This window comes from Zootoca vivipara, chromosome 13, assembly GCF_963506605.1.
Source record: "Zootoca vivipara chromosome 13, rZooViv1.1, whole genome shotgun sequence".
Lineage (NCBI taxonomy): Eukaryota > Metazoa > Chordata > Lepidosauria > Squamata > Lacertidae > Zootoca > Zootoca vivipara.
The window spans coordinates 22,773,273-22,798,671 of record NC_083288.1 but is presented as its reverse complement, the minus strand read 5'-3'; the positions used below and the strand labels follow the sequence as shown (position 1 = coordinate 22,798,671).

The window sequence follows — 25,399 nt, the reverse complement described above, 5'->3', positions numbered from 1 at the left end:
AAGAGACTTAAGAGGAAGTGGCACAGTTCAGAACTCTACCACCTTGATCAACTCTCGCTGTTCAAGAAACAAATAGCTCTACTCATGAACAGTAGCTGCAAGCAGGTGCTCTTACGGGATCGATGCCAAAGGGGTATGCCCCGCCGAAGACACCCTCGATGGCAGGATTTAGCTGAAGGCTAGGATATTCCTTGAGAAGATCTTCTCTGTGGGCAAGAGAGCAGAAAGCTATAAACAAAGAATGACTGGAGGAGTACAACACAAGACACAATAGTGGAGTGCATCTTTGGCACAGCTGGGGGGAAGGGGAGGCGGGGCGGGAAACAGCTTCTGGTTCTTTAGTTCCACACAGAGAATGTGCTAGTCACACAGGAGGTGCTACTGCATCCCTGCCATGTCCGCCTCTTCCCACCCACCCCTCCCGCATTAGCACACTGCTCAGAGCGAGCATTTCACAGGCCTTCCTTGTGCCTTTGTGACCATCTCATCAACTTACGTCCAGTTGGATTTCAGGAACATTGGCCGGACGCTCCAGGATGAACCAAACATATTGAGAGACTTTGAGAAGCAGTCGTTATAGATCAGGCCGGTATAAATGGAGAAAGAGCCCATCAGGAGAATGATGTACCGGCCGCAGAAAATGGTGCTGAACATCTGGCCAGTAAACAAGTTAAGAGAAGGAGAATTTGGGGGCGGTGGGGGGAGAGGGGGAGAGAGAGATAAAAAGTATGAGTTGCATAATGAAGACATTGTCATCTCCCCACCGCTGTCACCCCTCAGAGAAGGACACTGCAACCAACGACAAGGGAAATATCTGTCCACCTTATTCCAGGGCTTAAAAGCCCCCCACCTGATCCAGAAGGACAGAGAATGTACTGAAAACACCTACCTGCCTGCTCTGCCCAGGGAAAGGAGGCAGAAAAACACCAGAAAGTGCAAAGCTTCCTTCTTCGAATTTGAATGCCAAACAAGATCCCAGTAGATGTGACTAAATTAATTGAAGCATATTTGCACCCCTGCCATTCTCCAGACCAAATTCTAGTACCTCTCAAAGCTTACTAGCCTTATGGCAGCATGCAAAGCTGTTCTCTGGACGCTTATTAAAGGCTGCAAAAGTCGCAACTCTGCCGGTAAAGGACCTTGCTAATTCTTGCTATTTTCTAGATTACAATGAGTTCTCCATATTGAAGATGGAATCGAATACTTCGCAAGGAGCTGGAGACTTATCTTCCACTTTCGCTTTCATTCCCAACCACACGCCCTGCCCAATTTTTTTGGGGGGGGGAGGGGGCGTTTGCCGTCAATACCTCGTTGTTGTCGCTCTTCTGTGACAGGATACGGCTCTCCCGGATCACCATCCACAAGCCAAACAGCATCATGAGCATTCCGTGGCCGACATCGCCAAACATCACAGCAAACAGGAACGGGAAGGTGATGATAGTGTATGGAGCTGGGAGGGATGCAAGTGAAGGTAAGTGCATGATGGACAACGCAGTCCATCTCTTGGGAGAGGCAGCCGTCCCAGGACAAGTTCTGGACCGCTAGCCCTATGGACTCCTTATATGAGCTGGCTTAGCGCATTCTGAAAATCTGCTGCCTCACTGGCAATTTGTTTAGGGGGTAAACGCAATGAATACTTGAAATCTGGACAAATATCAACCATATCCTTAGATATATCAAAGTGTATTATACTGTGTAGTAGACTGCTACGTGCACCTAACTAAATAGCCTTAGTGCAGTTGTTCTGCTCAGGCTACTACTATGACTTTTTTTCATACCACTCAGGGCTGTAGGATGTTACTTGGCCATTCTACTGAACTCTGCGCAACTGACTCGGAAGACTAGACATTCTCTCTTTCACAAGCCTATGCTGCCCTGAAGAAAAAAGCCATCACTCATCCAGCTTTACAATATTTCACAGAAGTCCTTGTGTAAGGAAATGAGCTTCATGCTCATTTAAATTGAATTAAAAAGTAAGTCGACATATCAGCTCACTCGATTCCCCTTCTCGGTGCTCAGATCCCTCTCTAACAGAGCCTTCTTTCTCTCTGACCAAAAAAACCCCCAACCCTTGTCCTTCTGCTCTGAGAAGTTGCTTAGTTTTCATGAAGGAGATGCTGCGTTAAGCTAGCAAAGGAGCAATTCTGCTTCTGAGGTAAGGGAAATTAACTAGTTTGGGATAAGACAATGTATTTCAAACCTAATTATTTTTCAAATGCTAACGTATCCTCTATGAACTAGCACAACTGCCTATTTCCCCAAGAAAGAATTTAATAACTTCATGGAGATGTCGTTTAACAATGAATGTTAGACATGGCAAGTGAGAGCTACAACAAAATATTGCAGTGTGGAGTGTTCCTATTCAGCGTTCCAGCCATCCACATCCTTTTCCAATTCTCAGTTTTACCCTGCCAGCCAGCATTATGTACCTATTGTGCAGGCTCAACCCTTAATTGTGGGATTTTTTTGTAGGGTAGGGGGATCCCCTAAATATTTTTCCTACTTTTACAAATCTCGACTTTCCTATGAGCCTGCTGATACCTCCCTATTTTATTTATTAATTTATGAAGCACCTTCTACACATGCCTCAAGAATATGGACAAGCATACCTTAAAAGCCATATAGTTTTGTGTCTTTTTTATTATTCATTATACTTCCTATTCTCCCTCTGAAGGAAGCTGAGAAGCAGCTTACATTGAGTTCCCGGCGGCCTCCCATCCAGAAAGAGAATACAAGTGAAACATGGGAAATTAGAATATCGTCGAAAAGTGCATTTATTTCAGTAATGCAACTTAAATGGTGAAACCAATATATAAGATAGATGCATGACATGCAAAGCAAGATATGTCAAGCCTTTATTTGTTGTAATTGTCATTATTTGTCGTTAGGCGGGTCAATTATAAATGGAATGTCATTAATGAAATGTAATAGTGATGTTTACTTTTCGTATTATTGTAACTATTTGTTTTATTGCTGTGGGATTTCCAAAGGAAAGAATTTGTAAAAATTAAAAAAATAATAAGTTGCATTACTGAAATAAATGCACTTTTCGACGATATTCTAATTTTCCGAATTTCACCTGTAAGTCCCATGCTTCCTTGGCTTCCTTAGTTCTATATGGATTTGGTTCACTATGTTCATAAATTTGTTTAGTTTCTGAGGGTGGTGGTGGTGGTGAAGAAGAGATCTATGCTGCAGTCGTATTTGCTAAGATTCAACCCTCCCCCACCCCAAGCAACATCAGTTCCTCTCCACATAGGGTTATGCAGGTGCACAAGCCAGAGAGAACAAACAGATCAAGCTTCTTCAACAATTTATCAGGTGCTAGAAGGAAAGGCTGCTTTTAGTAGGCCAAAGACCATTACCTGGATTGATCTCACGATAGGTTCCAATGCCATAGGCATCTACGATGTTCTGAAACCCAGCGGTGAACTTGTTTGTCTTGTTGTATGTGGGTGGCGTCTGGTTGGTCTGCATCCTATTCAGGATGGAGGGGACAGTGGATCCGCTGTGCTCCTGTTACACAGAAACACACTGGAGGTTAGAGAGATTGACTTGTTGTGGAGCAGAAACCAAGATCAACTTATCACCACACACTTTTCCTAATTGTTTAGAAAGCTCTTGTAGGTTGCCACTCTGCAGGCTCCCTGCACAGCTGCGTTTTGTTTCCGAGGGATGCAAATTACATGATTAGGCATGTTTCCAAAGGTAAGAGAGATCGCCTCTAACAGCAAATCAATTAATGTATTCTAGTCCTTCTCCCAGTCAAGTGCCTTAAGGCAGGAAGGTGTGGGTGTATTAAAATGTCATGTTCATTATGTGAAAACATACAGCATGTCAAACGAGCTTTTAAAACCCAGTGGAAAAAATATGCTCGTCACCACCCAAAGGAGTTCAGAACTAGAAGAATTCAGTTGTCCTAACACTACAGAGTCAGAAAGGGGATCCAAGCTGTGGGTGTATCTTTGTTATAGGCTAAAAATTCTAGGAGAGTCTCTTCCCTTCAGAAAGAAGTGAGGAATGTGGGCCAAAGGCTGTGTTTGTTTTCAAAGTCAGACAGATTTCAAATGAGTGCACTGTGCTCTTCTCCCATTTAGAAGGTGGAGACAAAAAGGGAAAGAAATAGATTGCCACTGAAATATCCACACAAATATCAGGGTTGGAGAAGAAGCACGTTTGTCAAGGCCAGAGCAGTACTTTGTGTCCACACACGAAACTCGCCACGGCTATTCTGCAGTCCTGTTTAGACTCAGGACACCTGTATCCAAAAACCAAGAGTCTTTTGGGAAAAGCAGCAGATTTTGCTTCCAAGACCAATGGCATTCCCCCCTATAAAGATGCTTTCACTGGAAGTGTGCACCAGCAGTGTTTTCAGTAGAGCCAGAGTGGTATGAATTGTACTTACCGTGCCCCGCCTGAGGGCGAACTGGATGGAGTCAAGGTCAGCAACGGGACACCAGACTTCGGCAATGAGACATTTCTGGGTCACATCAATGTTGCAGAGGTTCAGGGTGTGGTAGATGGCCTTCATCTTGCGCACCTTTATGAACCAGACACGGACGTTCTTGGCAGCAGCCTGCAGGACCCTCTGTCGGTGATCCTCGGTTTGGTTCAGCACCTGAAGGAGAAGAGGGACCATGTCACATAAGGCCAGGCTCAGAGATGCTGAACTGCATTCCAACACTGTCCAATTCTGAGAGTTCTGCTGTAACAGAAGATACAGGAAGCCTGGAACAAAGACCATGGTTGTGTATACTACAGATTTTGCATCCGGAAAACAGGGAATTACTTGCTCCAGTTAAAATAAATGCAATTACCCATAGTCTTAACGTGCAATGTTTATTCTGCTTTGCATTAACCAAGGAAAGATGAGACTCAAATGGGGCATTCATCATTCATTCTCTACCCTATCATCTATGGAAATTTTACTTAGCCCACTCTAGCTTGAGATTTCACATATTTTCAGATCCTATTTTTGCAGCTATACAGGCTACAAACTTTATATCTACCCTCCCCCCCGCCTCCCCTGGATGTTTTTCGTTGTGCAGAAGACAACCATGCCCATGCCTCCATGATACAATCTCACAAATCCCTTCCAGCCCAAGAACAACAAGATGTTTAGCTGAAGGCAGAGGGAGGGAATGATAACTATGCAGTGGTGAGGAAGACTGAAAAATGGGGGGTGGTCAGGCCCACCCCTGCTCACAAGCTCTGCAGTTCCAACCGTGTTGTTGCTGTTACATATGCTACATATCCCACAGCATCCCTGCCAAGTACAGCAAAAGAACAAATTGCTTGCATTCCCAGTAAGAGAATGTTCACCTCTGCCCCACCTCTGCTGGCATTTGGTAGAAAAAATGCAGCATAGGGGGGTGAGGAAAGACTGCGTGGGGAGTTTCTCAACTTTGGCAGATTTCTTGTGAAAAATACCAGATTACTTCAAAACTTTACGTCTGAAAAATGGCCATATACACAGAATAAGTCTATGAAAAAGAAGCTATAGCTTTTTTCCTGTTGGTGGTATTACACTGCTGAATTTTTTTCCTGTTGGTGGTATTACACTGCTGAAATTGAAATTATTTTGAATCATGTATACTATTACCCGGAGCTCCTTAAATAGTTGTTTTTATTTTATCTATTTTTATTATTGTTTACCATTGTAAGCAGCCTTTTGAGGGTATCTACCCTGAAATACGGCCTAAAAATACTTCATTAAGAAAATAGTTAGAGCCTTGGGGGGGGGGGTTGGACCAGAGCCAACATGTCAGAGGCAGGGAATGGTTGCTTAACTGGACCATTACTAGGAAGAAGGAATGGTGTGTGTTCTGTGGTTTGCTTGATGCCCAACACTCACATATAATTCCTGCGATGTTACTTGAGCATGTGAACTTAACAAGTGCAGCACAGAAGCTTGCCAACAGAAGGAGGGACAGTTTGCCCCCCTCTTGTCCAGTAAAGAAATGTGCATTGACAGCAGCCACAGCCTAAAAAGACACTGGAAAACAGGCACAACAGGAGGGTGCTTAAAGCCACACCTGATTCTAGGGACACCTGGCAGTTAGCTTTCACAGCCAAATTATCTGTCCACTTAGATCAATGAACACCACACCCCCTACCCTGACATCCTTCATACCATCTGAAGGTCATCAATCCTGGTGTTGACTCCAGCAGCCATTTCCTTCCTTTCCTGTGGAGTTTCTGGACAGGGGTAGAGAGAAGCCCGGAATCTGAAAGGCACACAGTCTGCTCAGTGACAAAGTGACAACACAGCTAATAGGATGGAGTGCTCACCACTTGAAAGCCAGCTCTACATGAATTTGGTATGAGCGGCTTGAACTCGCAAGAACCTCCCGTATTTCCAACTTGCTTACCCTTCACAGATCTTCTTGACTCGGTTTTTCAGCTGGTCACCTTGGAAGAATATAATGAACACCGACTTGTTCACATAATCCCCCTAGAAGAGAGGGGAGGAAACCAATGCAGGGAGAAGCCTTCAAAAAACAGTGGAATAAGCTTCTGGGGTTAGGCCTTCAAAACCTTTAACACAAATATGGAGCCATTTCCTGGGTCTCAACTACACACACACACACACACACACACACACACACACACACACAGCAGCCTGCCAACATCTGTAGCATTAGGAAGCCTTTCAAAATGTATCCAGTTCCATCTCAGACCCTGCAAGGCTCTCATACATGTTCCAGGGAGAGGCTACTGAGTAAACTCATTGTGCTTTTGCAGAATAATTGAGGGGGGCAGGGGAGGAGGAGAAGAGATTAATAACCCTATCTAATTAAGTTTGGCTGGTATAAAGAGGAATTGCAATGTAACCACAGAACCCAGGCAGATAAGCCTAGCAGCTGACCAAGGACGCGATCTGCAGTAAACAAGAAGAAGGAAAAGGAGTGAATGGAAAGGAACTGATGTATGCGGGAGACTTTAGAGTCCAAACCCTTGAACTCTCCGGGGAGGCCAGCAGTGCATTCTTTAGGCAGCTGGCTGGGCTCAGATAGCGACTCCCCCCCCCCTTCCTGCATTTGTTCAAGAACAAGACACCGGGCTACCTCCATTAGGAAACTTTTGTCCAGCCTTGATGAGAATAGGGGCATTGAGTGGGTGCAACCTTGTTGTCCGTTACACTTTCCTCTGCTAAGGATGAAGGCAGCTGATTGCTGATTCCGACTGCCTTCTCTAAGACAAAGACATTCTGGATCCTAAGCTGGGACTGTGCTTTAAAAAAATATATCCCATCCTACAAACATCTGGTTTCTGCAGCATATACAGACATGCAAATGAAGGAAAAATGAAAAGATTTGCTTATCTTGGACATTAGTAGACAGGTGACGTAGGAACAAAAAAAACCTTGACTAGGGGCTTCAAACTGTTTTGTGGGGGGAAGAGAGACCTCTTTTCTGCCTTTCACGCACCCATCTGAACTTTTCACAAATCCTAATTTCACCTTCATTGTAACTGGTGTTTGGTTTCTCAAACAAGACACCCAATAGCCAAGCCTGCCTACCCTGTTTCTCATATTTTAAGACATACCCATAAAATAAGCCATAGCAGGATTTTTAAGCATTCAAGGAATATAAGCCATACCCTGAAAATAAGACATAGTGATAGGCACAGCAGCAATGCCGGCTGTGGCAGGAGGAGGAGGAAAAAAATAAGACATCCCTTGAAAATAAGCCATAGTGTGTGTTTTTTTGAGGAAAAAATAAATATAAGACGTGTCTTATAATATGAGAAACACGGTAGAAGCATTTCCCAAGACTTATGGTAACCCCTGAGCCCAAATTCTAGAGTAGCTAGCATTGTTCAAGCTCCATGCTACTTACTACCTTATATTATAATTATAATAATAATAATAATAATAATAATAATTTCTACCCTGCCCATCTGGCTGGGTTTCCCCAGCCACTCTGGGCGGCTTCCGACACTCAAATTAAGGTTAATACCATTATTTGTCCTCATTACTAACCCTGTTAATACCGTTAGTTGTTTAAGTTAACAAAAGCAGGTCCATGTGTGTCATTTAACTGTGCGTTTCAGGATCTGTTTTGATGACATTTTAAAACGTGTGACAAATTTAATTATTATAGCACACCTACATTAGAATATGCAAACATGTACTTAAATCAAGTCTATCCAATATTTAGAGAGCATTTGCTTTTGGGGCTCATTCATCTAGCTTAATGTTCTTCTTTAGTGGACTAAAACCATACATAGCCAAAACTTCAACTGAGAATATCTTTTTAAGGATACAGTATTGACATAAAACTCTTTTGAGGATGTATTTGAGGGTACTGAGATAAAAGGTAACTCTATAAGTGAACTATAAAGCCGTCAAAAGAAAAGACCACTTTTAAAATTTCATGATCCTACACTTCCACATAGTGAGGGCATTATCAAATGGCTTCAAAGCAAGCAGGCAGTTATATTTCAGATCCAATTAAAATATGACTTCTCCCTGATCCACAATAGAAGTCAAGCTTTTGTTAAGAAGAACACACTGTAAGAAGTTAGGCTGCAAGCTTTCATCTCGACAGCCCACAGCAGCCTGCGGCTGCAAAAGCAGTCCTTATACCGTCATGGGGTCCTCCAGCGGATTTTCAATTTCAGCCTGACGCAAGAAGACATTTCCACGACACACTCTCCACAGCATCCGCTCAAAGGTAGGGATCCGCTCACGACTGATCACACCAGCCACAAATCTGAACACAATGGAAATCACACAAAAATAATTGAAATTAGCACTCATTCAGCAATGTTCTGCTCCGTGCAGGGCCTGGAAGACACACAGACAGATACTGTAAAGGCAACAGAAAGCAAGAGAGGGACCCAACATGAACAATTTGGTGAATGTGAAAGGGAAACAAGCCACTGTCTATGCAATTTTAGTAAAAAAAGAAGAAGGTAGGCGTCAAACTCTGTTTCTTCCAGCGTTAAGAACTACCTGACTTTCAGAAAACATCTGAAGGCAGCCCTTGCTTAGGGAAGTTTTAAATGTTTGATTATGTTTTTAATATTCTGTTGGGAGACACCCAGAGTGGCAGGGGAAACCCAGCCAGATGGGTGGGGTATAAATACTACTACTACTACTACTATTATTATTATTATTATTATTATTATTATTATTATTATGCCACTTGTGCTCTTTTGTGCTGTGCCTATAGAAAGGCTTGACACACTATGGCTAAGGAAGCAGAACTATGGTTTGGTATGAGATATAAACTGGCAATCCTTGTTTTGCAACTGACCAGCAAACCAGGATGGGAAACCGTGCTTTGAGATGGATTTGCGAATTATGATTTGCAATGTGGTGTCTGAATTGACCAGCTATAGGTTACAGTCTACTCCCAGAGTAGGTATAATCTTATGACGCTGAGTGTTGAGACAAAGGAAAAACAAAAGCAGCCAAGCACTTTACACACCACGTAGTATACCTGCTATACGTTCGGAACCTCAAACCATTATGGGTTCAAAGCATGGTTGGCATTAACATCTGAGCTGAGGTAAAAATTAGCAAATGTTATAGAACTAAGACCTAAAGAATCTACATTCTCAAAGGGCTGGAAATTTGCTGCAGGACACTATTTGTTAAAATGGTCCATATAACATGATTCGTTCTTCAGCAATTATATATAAAAAAACCACCACTGAGATGCACCACAGAAAATAAAACAAGTGACTATTAAGTACAATACTATGTGAAAACAAACATGGGAATGGAAGCTGAACAAAATTCACGCAAAGAGAAAAAAACACAGGATTGTCATTTTGCCTGAATTTTGCATGCTAATATAAGGACAAATTTGGTAGCTCTTTAACTGAAAATCATTATTTCCATGTCAGTTTTTCAGAATCTGAACAAAATCCAATACAGTATTGCGTAAATCTAGAACTCTGTTTATCAATTGTTGGTGCACATAAAAGGCATCCATAGCAGCTGTCAAGACTATCCAAATATCAAAGCAGCACTACAAGGAGACAGAGTGAAGAATGAAAACTGATAAGCTACAGAAATTCTACATTATCTGCACAGCCTGGGGCCAATATTTATTCGGTTCTTTACATTTCCAAAAAACACAAAAGTGGAACTGCTGTCAGTTAACTGCTTTTCTGTCAACAATTTGGCACGAGATGCATCCTGTTCAATCAGATCTAGTACTGAGCAACATAATTCAGATTCAGCTAAATAATATTAACACACCAAGAAATGGCTTGCTTTCCTCCAAGGAATCAAGAATAGAACGGAAGAATGCAAACCCAAGTCCTACGGCCTTAACCAATCATGCCTGATGCACAGAAGAGATCTTACAGAACACAACCAATGCTGCTGAAAGTGAATGTTGCACGTACCCTAATCGTAGCGGAGTTCCTCTTCCTAGTTCACTCGGCTCCAGCAGAGATGAAGACTCCTCCAACAGGTCAGGATCCGCCATCTGCTGATGATGCAATTCAGCCTGAATTCACAAATCAATTAACATCTAATGAAACTAGTTAGTGGCATGCAGGGGGATGAGGAACCAGGAGATGGATGGAGAGAAGCAAAGAAATACCAAAGGAGGAAAGAAATTAAAGAAGAGAAGGCTCTAGGAGGATGTGAAGAAAAGGTGAGCAAGGCATCTCCACAAAGCCAACAGAGGGAGAGAGATATGATGCTTGCGAAACACAGACCTTCCAAGCTGGACATAAAAACTGCAAGTTAAGCTCCCAAGAAATGGTGGGAAACAGGCAATCCCTCATTCAAGCCTCTGCAGACTTTTGAAAAATGAGTCTTCCCACCCCTTTAAATGTCACCGTGCAACTATGCAGCTGCTCTGTGCATGCTATCAGCCTCAGCAAAGATGCTCCAGGCTCAATAGAGAGAAGCAAACATGTACATAGAAGTTGGAAGGAAGGCAAGAGGTTGTCTGGCCAAGAACTGGATGATATATACCAGCTTCCTGAAACTTGGGTCTCCAGCTCTTGTTGGTTGGACTACAATTCCCATCACCCTAGCGAGCAGGACCACTGGTTGGAGATGATGGGAGTTGTAGTCCAACTGGAGACTCAAGATTGGGGAACACTGCTATATACACAGGGCTATGCATACTGTGAACCTTAGGGAGAAGATAACAAAATATCAAAATTCTGCCATAAAGTAAACCATGTTCTACACAAAACAAAGTTTGGTGTCAGTGGGTTATGATTAAGCAAACTAAAGTGCCTACCTACTTGTAATTTCTCTGCTTCTGTTACTAACGGGGAATAGCAAGAGTTACATAGGGGACTGAAGCTCAGTCCTGGAAAGCCTCCCAGACCCTATTCCATTTTCTGTGATTTCAGCAGGCATTTCCTATGTATTTTTCCTGCGTAGTTTCACGGCCAGAGGGGTCTTAACCTTTGCTTTACTTACTTACTTACTCACTCACTTATTTATTTAATAAAATGTATATACTGCTTGATTGGAAAAAGAAACCTCAAAGTGGTTTACAAAAGATGAAACAGTAAAGTCAAGAAAAATTTACATACCTACTTTAAAACATACAAAAGTTTAAAGTATTAAAACAGATTTAAGATTGATTTAAGAAATATGTGGATTTTAGGTGCTTATACCCAACACCAGGGCCTAAAAATTTGAACCAGAATTCTGCAAGCTGAATCAGAACTTAGGCAAATCATCGTAATATCCTATTATGAATGATTTATTATGAAATGTTATTGCTGTGTCCAATTTATTCTGCTCTTGCTAGCTGTACGTGGCAAAGAACATGGAGGACTCAGCTACAAATAATAGAAATCTCATTAGCAATCCTGACTGGCTTCCGAGATTTCAGCAGGGTTCGCCCACACACTTCCAAGAATACTCTGCCATAATGGCTAGAAAAGGGCTTTTATTCTTTCTTTTTATTTCAATATGATCAAGAAGCCAGGTTCTAAAGTTACAGCATAATCTTGTCTTATACCAAGTTCTGTGCTTGTACAGAATATACTCAGCCCCGATTTATTTGACCAGATTGACCTTGCCGAAAGATCTGAAGAGGAACAAGATAATTTTATATCCCCCCAAATGCAAATCACTTGCTACTTCTGCACCTTGGGTGAAGCCCACAAAAGGGACTTTTGACACCCTTTTCCCCCAGCATGCTTTATTTCAAACAAAGCATGCATGACTTAGAACACTTGCACACATTTGTTTATTATTTAATTTCTTTTATGAACTGTTTCCCCTAAAACAGGCATGTCAAACCTGCGGCCCTCCAGATGTTTTGGCCTACAACTCCCATGATCCCTAGCTAGCAGGACCAGTGGACGGGGAAGATGGGAATTGTAGTCCAAAACATCTGGAGGGCCGCAGGTTTGACATGCCTGCCCTAAAACATCTTTTTAGCTCTTCATCTTTTTAGCTGGAATTCACGACTTAATCATTTCCCCCTGTAACTTGCTGGCTGACTTAATGGAAACTTAACTTGCGCAAGCGCTCATGATATAGCTCAGGAAGGATGTTGATGCTACACTCTCAGAGGCAGCATTAACATGACAAAACAGTTAAAATCATTCCCACCTTGACACAGCCCATACAGTAAAGAAAACACGCAGAGAAAAGAAGCAGGTGCAGCTTTAAAATAAAACATCACCTTCCAACACGCATGCAAGGGGCTCCTGCAAATGAGGGGCATGAGAATCTGAAGTCACACATATCAGACCAAGCAACTGGCCATGAGAACAGACCACAGTCTAGCAGCACAGGCAGACTGATTTGCTATTCAGAACACAAAGGGGCTCCTAAGATATCCCTGAAATTGTAAAATGCACAAGCTTCCGGCAACAGGGTAATAAGGTGGGAGCGTGCAAAGATATGTTCCCCTGGTCTTCCAATTCCTTCTCTGATCTATAGCAGGAATGTTGAACTTGTGACCTCTCCTGATGATATTGGATGACAACTCTCATCATCCATGCTCATTGACCATGCTGACTTGGGCTGATGAGAGCCCAACAGCATCTGAAGGGCCACAGGTTCCCCATCCAATCCAGTTACAATACTTCAAGGAGGAGGGGGCAGAGAGTGAAGAAAGAGCAGTGAGTGGAGGGCCCCCCTGTTCCCCATCCTTTGGACCTCCTGGGAAACTCAAATAACTTGCTGCACCTGGAACTGGGTGTGGAGAGGACAGCTGAATGTCCCCACCTTGGCTCTGCCCATTAAGAGTCTAGAGTGAAAGACTAGGGTGATATCTTCACCTATCTATTTCATTCTACATGTAGCAAAACAGATGTGTGGGGTAAGTGAAGTCCCATGTAAGAAATGCATAGGCAGGATTCAAATGATATCCTGGCAGAAAGCAGCATCATGTGAACTAGCCCTAAATCTTCCATTTCCAACTCTCCTATTCATGAGAAAAGATAATCTGCTTTCAAGGCCTCTTTGCTGCCTCCGAAATCTCCCCTCGCTGTGCCTACCACCATGCTGAAGTCCCCTGCCCGACTGTTCAAGGAATGCAACAAAGAAAGCAGGAAATAAAATGCCAGCATACTCTATAAAACACAGCTCCTCCAACATACGTACGTGGAGAACACAAATGGCTGGGGGTTTTTAAAAGCGAAAGATCTTGAACTGCATTTGCAAGTACAAAAATGTTCATTTCTATTGTACAAGTCCTCAAATTATGTTACAGGGAGCCTCCCCATGCGAAGGAGGGAAAATGGAAGTCAGCAAGGGGCAGGGAGGTAGAGACTTGCTTCAAACCTTGTGCCACTTCTGCCATCAACTCGATGACAATGTCTTAGCTTTCGTTTGCTGTTTGGGGGGGCCAAGCTCAGACCCAGTGATAGTTCCTGCTAAAGAGGATTGAATTGTATCAGCAAGCAGCAACCATCCCACAACTTGAAGAAGAAAGGCACAATCAGAAAGCTTTCCTACAAGAGCATCCTTTTATGGCATTTTATGTTTTATTGTACTTGCATATTACTTTTACACCACCTTAGTATTTTTTTTTTTAATATGAGAGGCACTCTATAAATACTTTAGCTGTTGTCCGGGGTGTGCAGCTCAAGGTCTTTCTGCAATGGATATACAAAACATCACACACACACACACACACACACACACACACACAGAGCCCTTGAGCGAATGACAAGAGTAAACACAGACACAGTTTTCACAGTCCGCAACAACTGCAGCAGGGACCACCAAAAGGAGGAACAGATGACAGATGGAGAATGAGAACTAAGGACTGAAGATGATGACAGAAAAGAAAGAAACCAGAGGAAAGAGATGGAAACTGCATGCCATTAACCATTACTTTTCCAGTCTTCTTCCAGTCTATTCTGGGGCACTTATGGTTAATAGATCCAGAGATATTTCTCCAGCTCTTACTGTTCTTCACAAAGCAAAAATATGAAGACCGAGAAAAGAATCACCATTTTAGCAGAATCAAAACCATTGCGTCCCTTTTCATAGGCAAGAAATGGCTACGCTGGCATTGTGGTCCCATTCGTTAATTGTCAGGCCCCATGTTCCCTCCTGCAGCTCCCACAACTGAACCCAGGGTCCACAGATCAAAGACTTGCCTCGCAAACCATTTCTTGCTGTCAAATTATGAATATTTCACAAACTCCCCCAAAGTTTTACAAAGTCTTCAAATGTTGAACTGCAGCAGCAAGTTCCTCAGTGGTTTAAGAAAAAAGAAGAAGATGATTGAGCAACAGCTCTGTTGTGCCTCCTTAAAAACCGCTCCCTAAATTTGAATCACTGAAAGGACCATCATCTATTTATGTGAAGCTCTTTCAAAGAACAAACATGAAGCAACTCATGACTCTGAGGAAACTACATTTCAGTGGAAACTTACACAGTACATACTATTCACCATGGCCTGCTTAGTCTAAACAGTTGCTCAGATGGGTCCCCAATCCTAAAAACACTAAAAAGAGACTTTGTAGAGGCAACTGCACCATTCAGCAAGCACTACTATTCATTATACCCTGTTTGGATTTTGAAGCTGAAAAGCAGTGAAGGCCTAGCTCTCTTAAGCAGCAGAAGACGTGGCCAAACCTGTGTCTGGAATGTACTACTTCAAACCACAGGTGGAGTTCCAGTGATGGGATGTTCCACCACACAAAATATCCTGTATGCAGAAAACAGATGTGCTGCTTAGAAGGGATTGTTCTTTTATATGAAGAAGCACACCATCAAGTGATCCTGCTGTAAATGCTCAAAAAGCTTACACTACGTATTTAGTACAAGTAAGCGCTTGGAAGAACTGCAACTCCAGCAATGCCCAAGTGGTAAAACTTGGAAAAAAACATTTGCTGGGCAATGCACTGAAAACAAAAGTTCAGCTGTGGTTAAGGGCACAAATCAAAATCATCACATAACTGACCTAAACTCAATGTTAGGTAGCTGGTGTTGTGCTGTCCAACATAAGGTTGCTCTTCAGCTGGTATGACACTTAAGTTGGCCATCAAACAACACACAAAGCTCAACATTTACACACATAGGTTGCCGAGCCAAAGTAAAAATAACCAGCACTTGTTGCACCAAGATTGGATGCTTCCCCAAACACTGCATGTTCAAGTGTTTTTCCACAACTGTGAAGGGTCAGGAACTTCATTTTTATTTCAAAGGCGGAAGTTGAGCATATATCCACTTAATCCTAGCTGTCACATTTCTAAGTGCTCCAGCTGCTTCAAGTATTTCTTGAGGACCATTTGAGCACTGCACCTCAGACGGAACATGCTGTCCATGCAGCCCCCTGCCTTAGTGCTAGGTGGATGGTTAACAGCAAAAAAACATTAGGAAGGCCCTATCACCATGGTCAGCAATTACGGTAATTTTTACCAGAGGCCACATTTGTAATTAAGCTAGGTTATGGCCATTGATGCTCCTGAGGAAAAAAAGCAAACTTTTTGCTTATGTATTTGCTTATCCTGTACAATTTACTCTCAAGATTCTGAGATTTCACCAGACACTGCCTTCAATCCTACCTTGGCACCCTTAACAGGCAGACACTCAGTTTAAAATATACACAAGCCAAGATTCTCAGGATGCTGAATGTCACATCCAATACCAAATTCCACACTTAGATGGCAGCTGCAAAACCCAAAGCACAACTCATGTGTGTGTATGTGTGTCCAGGAGGCACCACCCCAACCGACCACAGCTTACAAACTGCTTTTCAACACTTGAAGACAAGGAGCTTAGACAGATTATTGATCATATTCCCCAAGCACCCACATTATCATCCACAAAGCAAGAGCAGAGGCAGCAAAAAACATGTTGTTGTTTTTCAAAGAAGAAAGCAAGATCCCATTTTGTTTACCTAACAAATCCATTTTTCTCTGAGTGCTGAATTAGAGGGAGAGTAGCACTACTGGAATAAGCGGGTGGCGCTGTGGTCTAAAGCACTGAGCCTCAGCTCCTGCCCACCTAGCAGTTCGAAATCACATCAAGTGCAAGTAGATAAATAGGTACCACTCCGGTGGGAAGGTAAACGGTGTTTCCATGTGCTGCTTTCCATGTGCTGCTCTGGTTCGCCAGAAGCGGCCTAGTCATGCTGGCCACAAGACCCGGAAGCTGTCTGCGGACAAACGCCGGCTCCCTCAGTCTATAGAGCGAGATGAGCGCCACAACCCCAGAGTCGTCCGTGACTGGACCTAATGGTCAGGGGTACCTTTACCTTTACTAGCACTACTGGACCACAGGTTTCAGGCCTCTACCAGGGCTCCAACTATCCAAGTTGAACATGAAATATTATGATATGTTGCAAAAAGCCTCTTAATTGCGTCAATATCTCTACAGTCTTGGGAACATAAATCTAAACGTGTTCAGTGCCGTCATATCACCACCTGGAAGCACAGACTTTTCTAAAGCATGTGTTTGGATTTGCTAGTGACATTCTTTTAATGGTGTGTCAAAAATAGTTGCTGATCCAGATTTTTTAACTTCTGCCACTTTCTCTACCCTTCCTAAATGACTAACAGGACTAAAAAAATCCTAGCCAACTGGCTGCCCAGGTGCCGAGAAATCTGAAGGGCATGAGCAGCAAGTCCGAAACACATCAGGGCCTCCCAGCCTGACACCTAGGTAAGGCTTAGATTGTGGAAAGCTCTTGTTGACCTGCTCTAGCATTGTGCTATTCAAAAGAGGGAGACAGATCACTATGCATCCATTCTTTTCTTTCTTGCCTAGCTAGCAGAAACGAGGCTGGAAATATCCTAGCATCCAATTTTCCTTATTACTGAAACTTTGATCCTAGCAACTGGGAATCTGGATAGGTGCTCTGCTTTCCAAGCCCTTTTCCATCATGCCCCCAGGAATCTTTCAGGAGTTCTACATGATCAAAGGTTTATACACCCTTCTGACAAGTGACAGAGGAATATTTTACCTCGACACGAACACTTAGCAATTGCACATAAAGTAAGCCATGGGGTGGCTGGCTCGTATGTTTGCATGAATGATGGAAAACAACTTGTAGAAGTTTCTCGAAATCAAGGGGAGGCACTGCTGCCCAAAACTGCAACTTAAACAAGCGTTCTCAAGAAGAAAAGTGGAAGGTTGTGATGAGCTGGCCCAGCTGCATAAGAAGCAAAAACATCCGATATTCTGACCTCATCAAAAAACTGCTGAGTTTTGCGCAGTATAAATTTTAACTCCGTCAGCTCCAGGAAGTTCCTTTTCAGGGCTTCCTGGTTGGTATTAATCTCTTTCAGCTCATTTTCAATCTTCTCAAAGTTTGCCTGCGGAAAAAAAGAGAAGTAAGAAGAGAGTGAGTTGATTATTAGCTGTCAATATCTTGTAGTAGACTCATCTTTTCCTTGATGTATGAACTGTCAGTTCCTTTAATCTCTCTATAGCCAAATTCAAATCCTATGCTATAATAGAGATAATCTTCTACATTAAAGAACTATCATTTTTACAGCCAGAGATACCCTTGAACAAATTATATAAATCAGTAACTAGACTGCCATTGGCTGATGCATTTATGATTCCCTTTATTGGTAAACTAGAGACCTATAAAAGCTGGTCTTCCATCAAGGCTGTTTGGATGATAGCTTATGAAGTCATGAACAAGTGCTGGAGCAAAACCCTCACCCCTATTGTGCACCACCTTCAGAACAAAGACCATGGCTAGTATTAAACCAGAGTTCTTTGCTAATGTCTGGACTAAGGAACTCTGGCTGAACCATGGTTAACAAACCAGAAAAATATGTCAGGGTCTTCCCCCAGACTTTTATGTAAAACTCTATTCAGCACCCAGTTCTAGCTATTTCCTCTGCAATCTGATTTTCCCACTCAATATTCACTTTTCACAGCCCTGTATCAAGAGAAATAAGCCTTGCAAAACCCCAAGGTGCTATGATTTTACAAGCCACAGTGTTATTTACCTCCAAATCAATCATGTCTCGGGGGAACGGCACCTCTGGGTTCTCGCCGGTGTCTGTGATGGGAATATTTGCCTTCTTAATCTCCTTTTCCACAAACCCTAAAAAGGGGGAGAACTGTAATGAGGGGATGATTTAAGAAGAGCATGTAATATCATAAGGTACATGAGAGAAGGCCTCATGAATCTGCGTACCTCCCTTGTACAACTGATCATCTGATGCCCCATTCAATCAGACCACACAAACACCTCCACTATGAACATCTCTTCTCATTTAAATAATCTATAAAACGATAGTTTAAAAATCACAGGTCAAAGAAAGTAGATTACTACCATATAATTTTTTGTTCTGATTTCATGATAGTAGAATGGATGCAGCATGCTTTAATAAATAACAATTGCATGAGGACTAGATAATCACATGTCACTCTCCCCAGACCTATACTAAGGAATTTTAACCTTATGGGTTCATTTCCACACAATAAGGACATCTTAGACTTTTGCTAGCTGCTATTGGAATCTATTTTCCTTCTATTTTATCTGTTATGCTGCTAACTATCATGTCATGCTCTATATCATATTCTCATGGTTTGGATCCTGTTCTAATTTCTGCATCAAAATACAACATGCAGATTATTTAGCCTAGCCACAAAAATCTGGGGAGAGGTTTAAAGGATCCCAGACTGATTTAGCCCCATCAGCCTATGCCAGGCATAGGCAAACTTGGCCCTCCAGATGTTTTGGGACTACAACTCCCATCATCCCTAGCTAACAGGAACAGTGGTCAGGGATGATGGGAATTGTAGTCCCAAAACATCTGGAGGGCCGAGTTTGCCTATGCCTGGCCTACGCACATGCAAGAGAAAGCAATGACATACTAAGTTTCCTGTCCATCTCTTCACACCTCCGGACTTCATTGACAAATTTACGCTGGAACACATTCACATCAGGGTTTAGCTGTCAAAAAGAACAAAACATAATTTCTATCACATGTGTGCAGTGACTGAAAACCAGTTGTTGCCCATCTCCAAACCCTTCTGTACCCATTAACTATATTGGTGTGATGTCACAGAAAGCTCATGAACATTTTAACTGTTCAAAGAGCAGTGGCAGCCCAGGAGAGGGCATTCTCTGCAGCAGCCCCTTTGTTATAGAACTACCTATCTACAGTGGTGCACCTGGCACTTTCACTGTATGATATCTGTTGTATGCTGAAGACGTACCTCTTTCGCCTGGCCTTTGACATTTGAGATATCTTTTCAGGACCCATCCTATTCTTGCGATTGTAATTTGTTTCATACTGTTTTTAATGTTTTATTTTTAAACTGATGTAACCTGTACTGGGACCTTATGAAGGCAAGTATGAAATTGAATAAAGTGGTATCTCTACTTACGAATTTAATGCGTTCCGAACACACATTCGTAAGTCCAAAAAAATTGTAAGTCAAATCCCATAGGAATGCATTGAGAAAAAAAATTGTAAGTAGAAGCAACCCTATCTAAACATTTGTAAGCAGAAAAAATCCTATCTAAACCGCATCCAAGATGGCGGATGGAGCTCCATTCGTAAGTAGAAACATTCGTAAGTAGAGTTATTCGTAAGTAGAGGTACCACTGTACTTGATCATTGTAGGGCACCGAACAATCACCCACAACAAAAGGCAGCAACATTGATAGTAAATACCTTCACAGAATCTAAAGAAGCTTCAGTTATATCCTAGTATTGGGGGGGGGGGAACCCTTTGAGCATAGGTAATAGTTGTCACAAACAACAACGCAATAAATTGTGTGGACCAACAGGGGCAGATACATACATCTCGAAACTGGACCTTCCCAAGTTCTCCCAGTTCACTGACACAGCAATACGCTGCTTCAGACTGAAGGAAAAGTTGCGCAAGGGTCATTTCTTCACTCCGGAAGAGCTCCCCCATAGTGAGAGAGAAGAGCCAGACAAACTAGGGTGAGAATCCTTTTGCCTTTAAGAGAAAAAAAAAGGAGGATAAATGTAAGACTCATCAGAAAGGTATCAATTCTGTTCTCTACCTTTTGGGGCGCATGGAAGGCATATATTGTAGATTAACTTATATATCTCTCATGGAGATTGAAAACTAGGACTGGAACACCTCAAATTGAATAAATAAGAGCATAAAAATTCTGGAAATATTATTTAAAGATTGTAAAAAAAAGGAAAGCCTATTCCATGGTGTCTCATTTTTATGTGCCACACACAACTAACCACTACTATGTAGCACTCAAAGAATGCTGTTGCCTTTTAATTTCACCTCTCAGCTCAAGCTAATGCTTCATGACCAGCTGCCCATCATGTGGCACCTCTGCAAGCTGCTGCCCCAGAAACACAAGCAGCAGCCTATCAGCTGACAGCCATCTCCAGGGAAAAACTGTTACATAGCACTGCAGCAGATTTCGATGGTTGCATAGGGATTCAGAGCTTATTTTCACTAAGGGAAGGGAGAACATCCGGATGTCATAGTCTGCAGGGATTATCCAGTGAAAGTAAAGTCTGGCTGGTTTTGTGGTATCCTCAGTCATGCTGATAAAACAGAAAGTGAGCCACTAATGTCAGGCTTGAGACATAAGAAATGTCACATCAGAATGATATGGGCCTAATCAGAGTCCAGAAATATTTCAACTTATTAACAGATATATGCAGATTGGTTTGTTTGTTTGTTTTTAAAGTGAATCATTTTTTGTTGTTTGGAAAGTCTCTTTCAAACAGTTTAGGCAAAACACTATGTAGAGATTTATCCAGTCCATACTTTTGTCTTGCTTTGTACTGATGCTGTAAGCATTTAATACATCAATGATTGGAATGGTGTTGCTACTGCCCACTTGGTTTTTCATCAGTGGGCAAAAGAGAGAGGTACTTGGGAAACACATGTGAAAATATAGCTTACTATAATATAGTATAGATCAGAGCTTTCCAAACTATGTGTCGCGACACATTAGTGTGTCGGTTGCGAGGTGTAGGTGTGTTGCGCAAACGGTCGCCATGCTCCACCCAGGGCTGGAAAGGGGTTAGTTTAACCTCAAGTTTGCTAGTAAAATTCAATTACTGTGTTGTGAAATGATGCATGTCTAAAAAATGTGTCACCAACATTAAAAGTTTTGAAAGTTCTGACATAATTAATTCAATGAAAATAACGCACGGACATTACTGCTCACTAATGGCTGAGCAGCAAGAGTTAAAAAGCAACACACATTATCCATGCTGAATGCTAACAATTACTGAGACTAGGAGCCTTTCCAAAAAATAAACTACAAATTAACTCTGGCATCTTACTCCAATAAGCCACTCAACAAGAGATGGGGGCATTGCAAGGGCACCACAGCAGCAGTATGACTGAACTTTGAGCTTATCTGCCCAAATGCCTGACAAATTTGTAAGGCCCAACTCCAAGAATAGTTGCAATTATTATTTTATACAAGCTAAGGTGCAGCAACCGAATCAAATGTCATGCTCAATCACATGCTTTCACACCAGGATAGCATTAATGCATTAATAAAGTTAATAAGCAGTGGAAGACAGACGTCTAAAGAATTCTTAAGACTAGAATCTCCATTTCATTTCATTTTATTGTCTCTTGAGCTCCCCCAACTCATTTTTTTTTTAAAGTGAAGTGCATTCTTTCCCCTTTAGAGAACTCTCTATGGAGGGGAAGAGACCTCTCCATTCTTGTAACTGACTTTAATGCATCTCCTCGCTGTGTGCCAGAGCCCATGTTCATTCAACCCCATCAAAACTGGGGCAATTTCTCTTTATTTCACCCCCTTGGCAAGCAGGAAAGTGCCTTCCATCTTCTTATATCTAACACAAAGGCAGGAAGCTGCTGTCACTCCACATTAAACATGAACAGCAGTCCCCACCCCACCCCAAAGAGGGAACAGATAACAAACAGCAGGAGACATCTACTTCTCAGAAACAGATGGGTTAGCAAGTGGCTCCTCCATCACCATCCCATCATCTTATCCATCCAGCGCCGACTGCCCACAAGAAGGCAACGCCCCAGGTATCACTCCCAACATGAAACCGGCCTCCTCCCCACACTCTTAAACGTCTTTCCAAAGGCACCCATGGGAGAAACCAGCTCGCCCCCTGGGGCGCCCCTGAAACCCAATGACACCCCACACATTCAAATGTAATACCTTCTGCTTCCCCCTCCCACCAAGGGACCTTGGATTAGGCGACCCACCCGCATTAATTGACCCACCAACGCAGCCAGACTGCCCCTTCTCTCTCCTCACTGGCCCTAAGCGGAGAATCACGTGCCCCACTCCCACAACCGCAGAGGACAGGGCAGACCCTACCCCTCCTCGACTAGGCCCCGCGCTCTCCCATGACGCACTGCGTTGCTTCCCCGTCTTAACCGTCTTTCAACGCCCCCTGCCCCACCGCGCCGCCTCCCCCGCACCTTGAAAAGGGCTTCGCCGCCGCAGACCTTTAAACGCCGCACCGAAAACAAGCCGCAGCACCTGCTCCGACAAAGCGGCAACCAATTCCCCCCCCCAGCTTCCGCTGATGACGCCCCTGCGTAGATGCGCAGCGCCCGCCTTCCCTTCTTCCGCCCGGCCGGGTGGCGTTGCTTAGCAACAGGGACCGCGCCGGCGTGGTGCATTCGGGCAAGGTTCGCTGGATTGCCTGCCTTAAGTGGCCGCCATTTTGGCGACCGCTTTCGTAAGTCGCGGCGGCGACGTGCCATGGCCGGTGACGTCATGCCTTGTTTTTTGTGATCGTGGCAATTGGGAGGGTTCGCCTCAGAAAATGGTTTCTTTACCCCTACCCCCTGCTTCATTGACTGATGTATCTCGAAGGGAAGAACACAAATGGATTTAAGTTACAGGAAAGGAGATTCCAAGTCAGCATCAGGACGTGCTTTCTGAGAGTAAGAGCTGTTCGACAGTGGAACAGACTCCCACGAGAAATGGTGGACACTTCTTCCTTCCTTCCTGGGAGGTTTTACAGCAGAGGCTGGATGGCCGTCTGACATGTATGATCTAGTTGAGATTCTTGCATTGCAGGGAGTTAGACCTGCAGGGTCCTTCTCAACTCTACAATCCTATGATTCTCATTGATTCATAATTATCAAGGCTGTTACCTGATAAGAAATTAGTTGTACAGTGGTACCTCAGTTTATGAACACGATTGGTTCCGGAAGTCTGTTCATAAACTGAAGCGTTCATAAACTGAAGCAAACTTTCCCATTGAAAGTAATGGAAAGTGGATTAATCCGTTCCAGACGGGTCCACGGAGTACTCAACCTGAAGCGTACTTAACCCAAAGCATGGGTGTAATTGGTTCTGGAAGTCTGTTCATAAACTGAAGCGAACTTTCCTATTGAAAGTAATGGAAAATGAATTAATCCGTTCCAGATGGGTCCGCGGTGCTCGTAAACTGAAAATTCGTAAACCAAGGTGTTCATAAACCGAGGTTCCACTGTACTGAGTTTCAGCTGATTAATTAGAGATTCAAGCTTTTTTTTCTTATTTCTTTTTTGCGTTAACTAAGTGGTCAATTCACTAAACATTGCCGTCCTACTAAATTCTTTATAGCATAAAGAAAAGTAAGAAAGTCCCCAAAACATCATTGCATCATTGTAAATCGCACTGGGGCTCTGAGGTGGGGGGGGGAGGATAGTGTAATAACTTGAAAGAGCACGGGAAAACGGCTGCCAAAATATTTAGGGAGATCTAGAGTAATTTCCCTGTGAGGAAAAGCTGCAATGTTCGGGAGCTTTCTTGGTTTAGAAAATAGCAGATTAGAAGGGTGGTTTATGCTGTGGAGAAAGTGTTCAGGGAGAAAATCTCCTCATACTAGAATGTAGAGTTTTAACAACAGAATCCAATGAAACTGAGCAGTGGGACGTGGGAGCTTCGGGACAGAGAAAGGCACACTTCTTGACCAGAAGGTATAGTGATTGCTGCTGACTTGGGCGGTTTTAAAGGGGGACTGGACAAGATAAGGCTATAGCCTACTAGTCATGATGGCTACATTGCTCCCAGAATTGGAAGCAGTGTTCCACTAAACACCAGTTATAGTACTGGGAAGAATTCATATCCTTGTGGATTTCCCATAGACAGGGCCGGCCCACTCTTGAGGCAAGGTGAGGACCACCTCAGGCAGCAGGACTCACTGGAGCAGCAGATCCTGCTGTTGATATTTCTCCCCCATCATTCCTGCCCTTCTTGATATAGCCCTTCTTCCCTCACTCCTTCCTTGGCAGGGAAGGGGGTGCCATTTTGGGATCTGCCTTGGGTGCCAAAATGTATTGAGTCAGCTGTGCCCATAGGTATACACTGGTTCCTTGCTTCTCGAATGGCTTAGTTGTCGAACAAATCGGCTCTCGAACGCCGCAAACCCGGAATTAAGTGTTCCAGTTTGCAAACATTTTTCGGAAGCTGAACATCCGCTTGAGTGCAGGAAACTCCTGCAGCCAATTGGAAGTCGTGTCTTGGTTTTCGAACCGTTTCGGGAGTCGAACCGACTCCTGGAATGAATTAAGTTCGAGAACCAAGGTACCACTGTATTGGTAGTTTTATGATAAGCGAAGAGAGCAATAAACATGATAAAGTGCAGGGCCGTCTTAAGCCTATTGGGTGCCCTGGCGCTGTGGTGCAAAGATCGCTCCAGCGGCCCCACCCCACCCCGTTTTCCACCGCGGCTGTCTGGCGGGCGCAGCGCCGCTGCAGCGGGTGAAGCCACGCGGCGCCCCCCCTGGCGGCCCTGCGCCACCCAGCCTTGCCTTAGAGCCGGCCCTGATAAAGTGTTTGGTCTGCTGCAGCAGGTATCTTCCTAATGATAAATTTAATTCCGTCTCTTGATGCTGTACAGCTCAGGTTATAATTCCCCTCCCCCAATTTTGCCACCATTTTCCTCCAGTCTTATCAATTGTATGGCATCAAAAGGAGGCCATGTCCTTCTCCTGGTGAGTCCGTACAGGCCCCCAACCTGAAATAATATTTATATAGCATGGCTCAGCTGCAAAGCTACTGCACAATAATCTGGTTAGTCTCCTTCA

At 43.3% G+C, this 25,399-nt stretch overlaps 1 protein-coding gene across 6 annotated transcripts in view; it reads right to left on the bottom strand.

Annotated features, from left to right (window-relative positions):
• Positions 1-22,927, bottom strand: part of ATP6V0A1 (ATPase H+ transporting V0 subunit a1) — a 40,995-nt gene extending 18,068 nt beyond the window's left edge. For 3 of the 6 annotated variants that reach the window (XM_060281464.1, XM_035134444.2, XM_060281461.1), the window contains exons 1-14: positions 22,823-22,927; positions 20,180-20,341; positions 19,244-19,322; positions 18,370-18,467; positions 17,593-17,721; positions 10,366-10,469; positions 8,591-8,717; positions 6,372-6,454; positions 6,134-6,227; positions 4,406-4,618; positions 3,366-3,516; positions 1,308-1,450; positions 497-654; positions 116-206 (exon numbers count right to left, since the gene is read on the bottom strand). In XM_060281464.1, the coding sequence (XP_060137447.1) occupies positions 116-206; positions 497-654; positions 1,308-1,450; positions 3,366-3,516; positions 4,406-4,618; positions 6,134-6,227; positions 6,372-6,454; positions 8,591-8,717; positions 10,366-10,469; positions 17,593-17,721; positions 18,370-18,467; positions 19,244-19,322; positions 20,180-20,296 (1,587 nt within the window). In that variant the 5' untranslated portion in view covers positions 20,297-20,341; positions 22,823-22,927. Of the gene's footprint in view, positions 1-115; positions 207-496; positions 655-1,307; positions 1,451-3,365; positions 3,517-4,405; positions 4,619-6,133; positions 6,228-6,371; positions 6,455-8,590; positions 8,718-10,365; positions 10,470-17,592; positions 17,722-18,369; positions 18,468-19,243; positions 19,323-20,179; positions 20,342-22,795 lie in introns of all 6 variants that reach the window. The other 3 variants (XM_060281462.1, XM_060281463.1, XM_035134443.2) reach the window with 2 other exon arrangements.
• Positions 22,928-25,399: the final 2,472 nt, after the last annotated feature.